General features: G+C 43.7%; 2 protein-coding genes across 24 annotated transcripts in view; both read right to left on the reverse strand.

The window, feature by feature from the left end:
- The window catches only part of MAPK10 (mitogen-activated protein kinase 10), a 266,175-nt gene that overhangs the window by 136,627 nt on the left and 116,415 nt on the right, over nt 1-13,133 (reverse strand). The gene's annotated exons all lie outside the window — the stretch shown is intronic.
- LOC140910037 (uncharacterized) lies at nt 6,573-8,340 on the reverse strand. Its single transcript, XM_073340148.1, has 2 exons — nt 7,758-8,340; nt 6,573-7,170 (listed from the first exon to the last, which is right to left on the reverse strand). The coding sequence occupies exons 1-2, from the start codon at nt 8,338-8,340 to the stop codon at nt 6,629-6,631; spliced, it is 1,125 nt and encodes a 374-aa protein (XP_073196249.1). The 3' UTR covers nt 6,573-6,628.

The following is a 13,133-nucleotide window of genomic DNA, read 5'->3' on the forward strand; positions in this document are numbered from 1 at the left end:
GGGATAGCGGAGTTACCTTCATTTGGTCTATTGACCCATCATGAAAGAGTCTATGGTTCCTCCTTCAGCTCCTACTACTCATCTCAGCCCTACTGTGGCATACTATAATTCCAATATAGAGCACCACAGAAAAATGCACAAGTGCCAGTAAGGCTGCTCAAATGAGTAGCTGTGCTGGAGCAAAGACAGAAATCTCCACTGGTTTTCTGCCAAGAAGCAGGATTGCATTAAGGAAAAAGGCAAAAATCTTAATTGCACCCAAATAAAAAAAATCTGCTAGCTTTACAAGAAAAGGAGACAAATATTGTAGAATTTCAATTTTGCCTTGTAAGTATAATAAGATTATGTAAAAGCTAATCCTGAGAAATACTATCCTACTTTGATGGAGATACCACCACAGTCCTGAAATTCTACACTGTGGACTTGAGATATTTATGTGACTGTAATAACGGTGCATTAACGATAGGCTGAAGTACTGTGAACTAATAATAAGTTTATTGGAGTTATTTTACCCTATTCTGCCTGCACAGGGCTGAAGAAACCATAAAAAGAAAAAAATGCCCACCAGTGTTTGCAACCTGAATTGTACCATATGCTCCCACATGTGCTTAATTTTTAATGAATGAATGAACAATCTGGTCATGAAAAGCAAGTGTATGACTTTCTCTGCATCACATTACAGTGTCTCAGATTGCTGCCTCGTTGCTCGATGAGTTATTGAGGAAGCTCCACATTTCACAGAAGGTTTGTTTATATATATATTTATTAACATTAGTCATAATCTCACTGCTTTCTGGAAACTAGCAGATTATTAAATTCTCTCACTGAAGAGGTTTAGAGGACATATCTCCATTCAGTAGGACTACATGCTGATGCATTATCTTGATTTGAACTGGGCAGGAAACAATTTTCTCATCTTCCAAACATTTCTGAGGTTTCAAAATATTTCTCATTTCACATTGAGAGGAAACTGAAACGTTATAACATTTTTCATGAAAAGAGAGAGAATGAATCAATGTGGGAGACCTGGGTTGAAGTCTCTGCTCCAAAGTAGGCATTTGAACCTGTGCCTCCCACATCCCAGTTGAATGCCCCACCACTGCAGCTATTGGCTAGTCTGGGGTCTCTTTTGCTCTCTCAATTCCATTCTAGACCTGAGAAACCCTTCCTGGTGAAGTTTGATGGTGACCCTAAAACTTGCATCCCAGAGCAAGAGACTCACTGGTATCTGGTGAGTTTCAGTGACCAGTTCAGTGCACCCCAGTTTGCTAATATCATAAACTGTATCTGATATGTATCATGTAAGGTATCACTGGAAAACTACCACCACATATTCTTGCACGGTGTGTGTACAGTAATTACCAAGTGACCACACAAATATGAAGGAAATATGGAACTATAATGTGTTTACCAGACAAGTTGGGCGAGTGGGTAAACAGGTTTCTCCCACACAAAGGACAAGCTGACATCGCAAGTGGCCATTCATTTGCATCACAGAGGTCTGGAACAGATCAATTTGCATTTTAGTCAACACCAGAGGGGGAAGAAACCAGCATGGAAATTCCTTCACCACCAGACTCCATGTTGCTTTCCTCACAGCTTAATTTGGGAGGAGGTAACCTTCAGTGCATCTTTTAAATAGATTCTGGACTATGAAAGAGAGGGGTAAAGAATCCCAAGTTGTCTTTCACCTAAAAAACACTTTGGTCTTGGTGAAAGATCCTGACCAGCTGCGTGGTCAGACATCTTGCTGGAAGATAGCGTGATACGATTTTTACCTTGAATCAAGCCTAATTTGCTAAGTTTTAGTCTCTAGAAAGTGTTTTTCACTTTTGTTTATACCCATATAAACTCTATTCTTTGTGACGGAACTCATTTAAAATCCTAGCACCTTTTGCTATTAAACTTGTTTTACTTTTCATTTGAACCAAACCAGTGCTGTGTTTGAATTGAAGTGATTGTTAACTCCAGTTTATCACAATAACCTGTTTATTTTGTTTCTTTAGAAGAACAAACAAACTTTATTATTCCTCTGAAAGGAAAGGGCTGGAGGTTGTAGAGCACATGGTTTTGGGAAAATTCAGAACTGTGGGGCATTGGGGTCATCTTGCCAGGCGTAACCACAAAGCTGGTGGAGACCAGAGTGTGGCTAGGGTGTAGCAAGCAAGCTGCTGGAATCTTATTTGCTGGTCCAGGGCCACTTATCACATAGACATTCAGTACATACTTCTGCCCTGACTAGCTGAATCCAGACAAGGGATCTACAGCAGCAGAGCAATTTAAGGTGCCCAGGGTTACAGGACATTCAGTGACACCAACCCTCACTAGTCTGGATTGCACCCAGAACGTGACACTGAAGGGTTCCCACAAAAAGTTTTAACTTCGACAAATTGACATTTTCCATCTCTCTCTCTCTCTCTCTCACACACACACACACTGTCCCTGCCAGTGCTATCATAATACTTCCCAAACATTGTCATTGCATAGCCACAATAGGAGTGTACATTCACAAGCATGACATAAGGAGGGCAATCTAAAAGGAATTTGGCATCAGTAAATATCTAACTGCTTTTTTTTGGTAGAGATGGGTTGAAGCGGTAAAGTTCAGTTGAGATCCAAGCTTTTCCAAAGTTCAGGGATGTTTGGTACCAAGGTTTTGGCACTTCCCATTCAAGACTTAGGGGCTAACTGCAATGTTTGGATCTGCATCCAACACTGTTTCTGGAGGTGTCTACTTTCGGATGAGATCGAGGGGGGAAAAAAGAAGGCCCTGACCACTGCTGGGCACTAAAGATCCCCTGGTGCTTTTCATAAGAAATGAGTCATTGGCACTGACCAAATTTAATGATACACATGCTACCATAGGAAGGCCACCCAGGAAGGAGTATAAAAGCGCTGCCTGTTGCTCAGAACAAGAAGAGACTTAGGGGTGAGCAGCAGTTGATGGGGATGGTCTTCAGGAAACAAGAGAGATTTGAAAGAGCAGCGGCTGTTGCCTGGGGTCTTGCCAGGAAAGGGGCCAGGAAGCCCAGCAACGAAGCCTGGGAGATAGCCTAGGAGGAGGCCTAAAGGCAATATGAAGGGAAAGGCCTGAGGCAATATGGTTATGGTGTAGGCTTGAGGCCTGGTGTTTGCACCTATCCTTGTTTAGAGGCCCCAGCCTGCAACTTCCAGAAAGGGCAGGAGGAAGGCCCCCGCCCCTTACCCTTCTGCAACAGTGGAAAAGACTAGTGTGGACCCTAGCGAAAGACCTATCGAACAGTTCAGCCTAGAGAGGGTGAAGGAAACATTTGTCCTGTATTGAGGGGTGAAGGACATGCATTCCTGATCATATCTGGACTTTTCTTTAACTTGGAAGGGGAACATTTCATTTGGCCAGAAGACCAAATAACCTAAGCCCAGAAAACTAGGTCATGGCTGGAACCTGATTCTGGGAAGAGGTAAACCATGCTATCACACTCAGTCCAGATTTATTTATCAACTATGATAAGATTAAAACCTGAGGCTGTATGGCTGTAAACTGCAGAATTTGATCAGAACTGCAGGGTACCCTATGATATATCATAACCTATTCCCAGCCCAACATACCATGACTTTCCCAATATTAAAGTAAGGTTTGTCACTGTAATTTTATGAGGAGATAAATCAAGCATTTCTGCATTTATCACATTGCCATAAGAAAATGTACCGTATGCGTGGGGGGTAGAGGTTGAATGTACTGCATATCTTTATATGGCTGTTTGGTTATGTATTCACTTTGAAGAGGAAAAGCTGAAAATAGTTTGTGCTGCCTCAACGTATCTGATTGAAACAAAGATTTCAGAAAATTCATGGCATGGAAGAAAGAAGGAGTTGGTTATTCCTCTTATCAAAATTATCTATACATTTTCTAGCAATGGTTTTAAAAATAACATTCAGTTCCTACTGTCTGAGATAAGGCATCTTCTCATCAATTCATCTGTAACAGACAAACTGTTCTTGAAGAATGCTAATTTCAAAAGATTCATACTTTCGGGGGTGTGGGAGTTGTTTTGTTTTTTAATATTTCCTGTTTTGAAAATTGGTTTGAATTATTCCATGCATAGTTCAAAAAGAGATAGACCTTTCTCCTTTGCTGGAACATGCATGATCTGAGCACTGAAGTATAATACACTGAATATCTAAAGTTTGGAGTGATGCTACTGGAATCTCACTCTAAGAACTACATTTTTCTTACCCTAAATCTCAATTATTCTCACATATTCTCTTGTAAAGAGAAGAAGAACAAAAAGTTACATGATTCTGGCAATAAACAGAACCAGTTTTAACTCAGGGTATGTCTACACTACGAAATTAGGTCGAATTTATAGAAGTCGGTTTTTTTGAAATCGGTTTTATATATTCGAGTGTGTGTGTCCCCACAGAAAATGCTCTAAGTGCATTAAGTGCATTAACTCGGCGGAGCGCTTCCACAGTACCAAGGCAAGCGTCGACTTCCAGAGCGTTGCACTGTGGGTAGCTATCCCACAGTTCCCGCAGTCTCCGCTGCCCATTGGAATTCTGGGTTGATATCCCAATGCCTGATGGGGCTAAAACATTGTCGCGGGTGGTTCTGGGTACATATCGTCAGGACCCCATTCCCACCCTCCCTCCCCCCGTGAAAGCAAGGGCAGACAATCATTTCGCGCCTTTTTTGTCTGCTGCCAGCCAAAGATGTAAAGGCTAGATGGAGTGGGTCAGAACAAGAAATAGACCAGATTTGTTTTGTACTCATTTTCCTCCTCCCCTGTCTAGATCACACTGCAGTCAGTCACAGAGAAGGCGCAGCGAGGTTAATCTAGCCATGTATCAATCAGAGGCCAGGCTAACCTCCTTGTTCCAATAACAACGATAACTTTGGTGCACCATTTCTTATTGGAACCCTCCGTGAAGTCCTGCCTGAAATACTCCTTGATGTACAGGCACACCCTTTGTTGATTTTAGCTCCCTGAAGCCAACCCTGTAAGCCGTGTCGTCAGTCGCCCCTCCCTCCGTCAGAGCAACGGCAGACAATCGTTCCGCGCCTTTTTTCTGTGCGGACGCCATACCAAGGCAAGCATGGAGGCCGCTGAGCTCATTTTGGCAATTAGGAGCACATCAACCACCACACGCATTATCCAGCAGTATATGCAGCACCAGAACATGGCAACGCGATACCGGGCGAGGAGGCGACGTCAGCGCGGTCCCGTGAGTGATCAGGACATGGACACAGATTTCTCTGAAAGCCTGGGCCCTGCCAATGCATGCATCATGGTGCTAATGGGGCAGGTTCATGCTGTGGAACGCCGATTCTGGGCTCGGGAAACAAGCACAGACTGGTGGGACCGCATAGTGTTGCAGGTCTGGGACGATTCCCAGTGGCTGCGAAACTTTCGCATGCGTAAGGGCACTTTCATGGAACTTTGTGACTTGCTTTCCCCTGCCCTGAAGCGCATGAATACCAGGATGAGAGCAGCCCTCACAGTTGAGAAGCAAGTGGCGATAGCCCTGTGGAAGCTTGCAACGCCAGACAGCTACCGGTCAGTTGGGAATCAATTTGGAGTGGGCAAATCTACTGTTGGGGCTGCTGTGATGCAAGTAGCCCACGCAATCAAAGATCTGCTGATATCAAGGGTAGTGACCCTGGGAAATGTGCAGGTCATAGTGGATGGCTTTGCTGCAATGGGATTCCCTAACTGTGGTGGGGCTATAGACGGAACCCATATCCCTATCTTGGCACCAGAGCACCAAGCCGGCGAGTACATAAACCGCAAGGGGTACTTTTCAATAGTGCTGCAAGCTCTGGTGGATCACAAGGGACGTTTCACCAACATCAACATGGGATGGCCGGGAAAGGTGCATGACGCTCACATCTTCAGGAACTCTGGTCTGTTTCAAAAGCTGCAGGAAGGGACTTTCTTCCCAGACCAGAAAATAACTGTTGGGGATGTTGAAATGCCTATATGTATCCTTGGGGACCCAGCCTACCCCTTAATGCCATGGCTCATGAAGCCGTACACAGGCAGCCTGGACAGTGGTCAGGAGCTGTTCAACTACAGGCTGAGCAAGTGCAGAATGGTGGTAGAATGTGCATTTGGACGTTTAAAGGCGTGCTGGCGCAGTTTACTGACTCGCTTAGACCTCAGTGAAACCAATATTCCCACTGTTATTACTGCTTGCTGTGTGCTCCACAATATCTGTGAGAGTAAGGGGGAGACGTTTATGGCGGGGTGGGAGGTTGAGGCAAATCGCCTAGCTGCTGGTTACGCGCAGCCAGACACCAGGGCGGTTAGAAGAGCACAGGAGGGCGCGGTACGCATCAGAGAAGCTTTGAAAACCAGTTTCATGACTGGCCAGGCTACAGTGTGAAAGTTCTGTTTGTTTCTCCTTGATGAAACCCCCCGTCCCTTGGTTCACTCTACTTCCCTGTAAGCTAACCACCCTCCCCTCCTCCCTTTAATCACCGCTTGCAGAGGCAATAAAGTCATTGCTGCTTCACAGTCATGCATTCGTTATTCATTCATCACACAAATAGGGAGATGACTACCAAGGTATCCCAGGAGGGGTGGTGGAGGAGGGAAGGAAAATGCCACACAGCACTTTAAGCACAGCACTTCAAAAGTTTACAACTTTAAAATTTATTGAATGACAGCCTTCTTTTTTTTGGGCAATCCTCTGTTGTGGAATGGCTGGTTGGCCGGAGGCCCCCCCACCGCGTTCTTGGGCGTCTGGGTGTGGAGGCTATGGAACTTGGAGAGGAGGGCGGTTGGTTACAGAGGGGCAGCAGTGGCAGTCTGTGCTCCAGCTGCCTTTGCTGCAGCTCAACCATACACTGGAGCATTCTGGTTTGGTCCTGCAGCAGCCTCAGCATTGAATCCTGCCTCCTCTCATCACGCTGCCGCCACATTTGAGCTTCAGCCCTGTCTTCAGCCCGCCACTTACTCTCTTCAGCCCGCCACTTACTCTCTTCAGCCCTCCACCTCTCCTCCCGGTCATTTTGTGCTTTCCTGCACTCTGACATTATTTGCCTCCACGCATTCGTCTGTGCTCTGTCAGTGTGGGAGGACAGCATGAGCTCGGAGAACATTTCATCGCGAGTGCGTTTTTTTTTCTTTCTAAGCTTCACTAGCCTCTGGGAAGGAGAAGATCCTGTGATCATTGAAACACATGCAGCTGGTGGAGAAAAAAAAAAGGACAGCGGTATTTAAAAAGACACATTTTATAAAACAGTCGCTACACTCTTTCAGGGTAAACCTTGCTGTTAACATTACATACATAGCACATGTGCTTTCATTACAAGGTCGCATTTTGCCTCCTCCCACCGCGTGACTACCCCCTCAACCTTCCCCCCTCCCTGTGGCTCACAGCGGGGAACATTTCTGTTCAGCCACAGGCAAACAGCCCAGCAGGAATGGGCTATACTGAGTGTCCCTGAAGAAAAGCACCCTATTTCAACCAGGTGACCATGAATTATATCTCACTCTCCTGAGGATAACACAGAGAGAGAAAGAACGGATTTTGGTTGAATGCCAGCAAACATACACTGCAATGGTTTGTTCTACAGTGATTCCCGAGTATGTGTTACTGGCCTGGAGTGATAAAGTGTCCTACCATGAAGGACGAAATAAGGCTGCCCTCCCCAGAAACCTTTTGCAAAGGCTTTAGGACTACATCTAGGAGAACCGCAAATGCCAGGGCAAAGTAATCCTTTCACATGCTTGCTTTTAAACCATGTATAGCATTTTAAAAGGTACACTCACCAGAGGTCCCTTCTCCGCCTGCTGGGTCCAGGAGGCAGCCTTGGGTGGGTTCGGGGGGTACTGGCTCCAGGTCTAGGGTGAGAAACAGTTCCTGGCTGTCGGGAAAACCGGTTTCTCCGCTTGCTTGCTGTGAGCTATCTACAACCTCCTCCTCATCATCATCTTCTTCGTCCCCAAAACCTGCTTCCGTATTGCCTCCATCTCCATTGAAGGAGTCAAACAACACGGCTGGGGTAGTGGTGGCTGAACCCCCTAAAATGGCATGCAGCTCATCATAGAAGCGGCATGTTTGGGGCTCTGACCCAGAGCGGCTGTTCGCCTCTCTGGTTTTCTGGTAGGCTTGCCTCAGCTCCTTCAGTTTCACGCGGCACTGCTTCGGGTCCCTGTTATGGCCTCTGTCCTTCATGCCCTGGGAGATTTTCACAAAGGTTTTGGCATTTCGAAAACTGGAACGGAGTTCTGATAGCACGGATTCCTCTCCCCAAACAGCGATCAGATCCCGTACCTCCCGTTCGGTCCATGCTGGAGCTCTTTTGCGATTCTGGGACTCCATCATGGTCACCTGTGCTGATGAGCTCTGCATGGTCACCTGCAGCTTGCCACGCTGGCCAAACAGGAAATGAGATTCAAAAGTTTGCGGTTCTTTTCCTGTCTACCTGGCCAGTGCATCTGAGTTGAGAGTGCTGTCCAGAGCGGTCAGAATGGAGCACTCTGGGATAGCTCCCGGAGGCCAATACCATCGAATTGTGTCCACAGTACCCCAAATTCGAGCTGGGAACGTCGATTTAAGCGCTAATCCACTTGTCAGGGGTGGAGTAAGGAAATCGATTTTAAGAGCCCTTTAAGTCGAAATAAAGGGCTTCACTGTGTGGACGGGTGCAGGTTTAAATCGATTTAACGTTGCTAAATTCGACCTAAAGTCCTAGTGTAGACCAGGGCTCAGACTCTTGAGTATTCCATCACAAAATGATGCAGACCTGACCAAGGTGTCACACAGTTAGGGACAGAAATTAGGATAGAATCCTGCTTTCCTGATTCTCAGTGGTATGCTCAATGTGTTGGGCTATACAGGCACCATTTCCTCTATATGCAGTACTTCATTTTATCTCGGAGAACTAACTACTTATATTAATGATTAAACGGAGTAGTTATGAATTTCATAAAAATTTGCAGTCATTAGGTTTCATTCCCATCTCAGACAGGTGGACACCCACCTCCAGATGTACTGAAAAGTTACCTGAGCTTGCACATAGTAGATCATGCACACTAGTAGATTGTGGTGCATGTCAACACATCCAAGATTAGAATCAAACACCAAGTTGCTGGTACTTCTAATTCACTTCTAAATGTTTTGGGGGGATTTATGGCCCAGATTGTCCCCTCCAGGGTAAAAGCTAACAAAGTGTAATATTTTCCCATGGGAATCTCATCATCTCATGAAGGGGCAATCAGAGGGTGTTGCTCTGCCAAGGAAAAGTCCCCCATCCCCCAAACCTGACAGATTCTCTGGGATCCGCAGGAGGCCAGGACCACATTCCCAGAGGACCTGAAACCCACAGTGACTCTGGCCCTCACCCAGTTCCCTTGTAACCTGATTCCATTGCAGCCACACTACCAAGGACTCCCCCTGTCTACAGCAGCTTCCAGAAGCCGTCTGCACTAATTCATTTTACACTATCTTCCACGAGCATAGAGGGGGGGATGATGTGTTTCCCTCATTCCTTCTCCCTCTATACACCTCGCAATGCATGGATCACCCAAAGTCTAGGAATTGGAACAGTTCTGTAGGGGCACCTGAAATCCTTCCGCATGGAAGAAGGAAAGCCCATGCATGGAGGCCCCCTCTACGTTCAGATAAGGAGAGGCATAACCTGGGTCCATATAGGCATATCTACCATTATCAGTAATGGAGAGCTGTGTTCAAATTTCCTGCACATTTAGGCCCCCAGTTCAGAACAGGACTTAAGTATGTGCCTAAATGTTTTGCTGAATTGGGTCCTGAGAGAACAGACTGCAAAATTGTTACAGAGGCTGATTTTCACAAGTGCTGACCCTCATAACACCAACTGCAGAGGTGCACAGAACCTCTCAGAACCAGGCTCTCAAAACTTTACCAGCTCAAGGACAAAAATATACTTGCCTGCCTTTAGTCAGAGTGCTTGGGGATGATGACAAAAATTAATGATATTTCATTCATCCTAGGTGAGCAAAAATTGCATAGTGGAGAGCAAGAAATTAACTCCTTCTTTGCTGGACACCCAGAGGGTTTTCAGACCATATGACACTCCTTGCAAGATGAAAAGGAGTACTTGTGGCACCTTAGAGACTAACCAATTTATTTGAGCATGAGCTTTCGTGAGCTACAGCTCACTTCATCGGATGCATACCGTGGAAACTGTAGGTGCCACAAGTACTCCTTTTCTTTTTGCGAATACAGACTAACACGGCTGTTACTCTGAAACCTGTCCTTGCAAGATGTTTCTTATAACCACACAGAACTCTTAAACTCTTAAACTCTTCAGTTTCAAATTTAAAAAATGCTCTTTGTTTTTTAATTGTGTAGACACTTATTCTCCATTATATATTCAGGTCCTTTTTACTTCGATAGGGCAATTTGGAGCTTTTAAAAAAAAGTCCTATTCTCAGTAATAAAGGAGTATTCTAACGTAAGAAGAAGAAATAATCTTTTACTGTTTTATAAAAACTCACTGATAACTATCAATTAAACAGTCCTAATACCATGTATCTTTTGCTGTAATGGGTAAGCACACAGACTTCTATTCTCAGTCCTTTAATATATGCAAAAAACCCTCATACATAATCCAACACGAACTTTAAAAAAAATAAAATGAAAGACCTGATTTAGTAGTCCTCGCAGAGGCAAAACTTCCACTGAAGCCAACAGAAATTCTGCCTAAGAAAGAATTGGAGGATAGGACATCATGGTCTAATGGATCAGGGACTGGACTGAAACCCAGGGGCCCTGGGTCTATTCCTGTGTCTGTTATTAATGCACAGTGTGACCCTGGGCAAGTCACTTCAACTATCTGTGACTCTTTTTCTCCTCCCATTCTTTGTCTATCATGTCTGTTTAGATTGTGAGTTCTTCCAGGCAAGGGACTGTCTCTTACTATGCTTGGTCAGTGTCTAGCACAACAGGGTGCTGATCCTGGTTGTGGCCTCTATGTCCTACAGTTATTATAAGGCCAAAACTTTTTTGATTGTAGAATGCTATGTTACTGAATCTCATTTTTCCATTTTTGTGTATAGAAAAGCGAAGATGTGTAAAGGAATATATCAAAGATTTTATGGAGACGCCAGTTGTAGCTCCATAGACAAGGTTGAGTTGAGTTTTGCACACAATATACTATATACACACAGTTGACTTCTACAAAGCAGGATTGACCTGATAAACTTTCATCACCATTAAATCTGACTATATTAATTTAAATATTAAAAGGACCTTGACCAGCTTCTCGCCTGATTCTCTGGCATAGACTATCTAGCCTTCCCCTCCCTTCTCCCCATCAGAAGTTTCCTTCTCTTCCAAAGCCATTTGTGCATGAGAGAAGCCTGTCTTTCTCACCTATAACAAACATTCCAAACTTTAACATCCACAATAAAACCACTGCTACCTCAATATAACATACTTTAAAGGATCTGATATTGTATTATTGTCAGTAAAAGCAAAGCGGGAGGTAAGATATTTTAAAAGAAAAAAATTATAAAGCATAGACCAAGTCTTTGTGTACAAAAACTGTAAAATGAAGCTTTAGATGAATTAATTTCTCAATCAACCCAGTATTTGTTTGTTTTAATGATTGTGGAAAGTTGATCTTTCAGAAAAAAATTCATCTACAGCTTTCAGAATTTCATATGCATTCCAGGGGAGTAAGTTTATGACATGCTACGAAAAAAATCAATAAAAACTGTTCTTTAGATAAACATCTGTGGTAAAACTGCCTCAAGGTATATAATGAACAACATTTTTAAAACACTCCAAAGCCAAAATACAATTTCCACATCTAATACAAATTTAGTTTCATTTGCCTTCAAAGAACATATCCTTGGCATTTAATGATTGGTAGAAATGGCATATATTCCACAAAATATACAGATAAAAGCATTAGATAACTACCCTATACTAATGCAATATCAATGAAATATACATTTTGAATATTTCACCCATATTTAACACACACAAGTGGAAAAAAGAAACAGACATTGTCTGGCAGTTTATTAAAGTAATGACTGCAAGTATTTCTGAGTCAATGAGAGAGAACTGAGCATATCCTGGAATCAAACAGACCCACTCCATCCCAAGATGCTAGTAATATAAACCCTTTTGCTGCTGGTCTCCTTGTACATCTACTGGACTGTTGCAATTCTAGCAATATATTAATGAAGAGCTGATATCATTGGAATGTTACCCTGTACTGGATACATTCCACTGCACAAGTGTGCTCTACTCAGATGCACCCAAAACCCATCTGTTGAAGAAGTTACAGCACATTGAATTTTGTGTTTTGTTCTTGTTTCCACTATTATCCATTCATGTATTGTTGGTCTCTATATTGTATTATAATTGTTACTTCTTGACTGTTCAGTACAAGTGATTTCTGTAACATTTTCTGGGGACAGAGCAGCTAACAGACAAATCATATGATATTACAATTAAACCTCAATTACCCTATGTCAAGGTTCCTTCCCCACTCTGAACTCTAGGGTACAGATGTGGGGACCTGCATGAAAGACCCCCTAAGATTATTCTTACCATCTTACGTTAAAAGCTTCCCCAAGGTAAAAGCTTTGCCTTGTCCTTGAACCCTATGCTGCCGCCACCAAGCGTGTTAAACAAAGAACAGGGAAAGAGATCACTTGGGGACGTCTTCCCCCAAAATATCCCCCCCAAGCCCTACACTCCCTTTCCTGGGGAAGGCTTGATAATAATCCTCACCAATTGGTACAGGTGAACACAGACCCAAACCCTTGGATCTTAAGAACAATGAAAAAGCAATCAGGTTCTTAAAAGAAGAATTTTAATTAAAGAAAAGGTAAAAGAATCACCTCTGTAAAATCAGGATGGTAAATACCTTACTGGGTAATCAGATTCAAAACATAGAGAATCCCTCTAGGCAAAACCTTAAGTTACAAAAAGACACAAAAACAGGAATATACATTCCCTCCAGCACAGCTTATTTTACAAGCCATTAAACAAAAGCAAATCTAACGCATTTTCTAGCTAGATTACTTACTAACTTTACAGGAGTTGTAAGGCTGCATTCCTGATCTGTTCAAGACAAAAGCATCACACAGGCAGACCAAACCCTTTGTTCTCTCCCCCCCTCCCCAGATTTGAAAGAATCTTGTCCCCTC

The sequence above is a fragment of the Lepidochelys kempii genome, chromosome 4, assembly GCF_965140265.1.
Source record: "Lepidochelys kempii isolate rLepKem1 chromosome 4, rLepKem1.hap2, whole genome shotgun sequence".
Classification (NCBI taxonomy): domain Eukaryota; kingdom Metazoa; phylum Chordata; order Testudines; family Cheloniidae; genus Lepidochelys; species Lepidochelys kempii.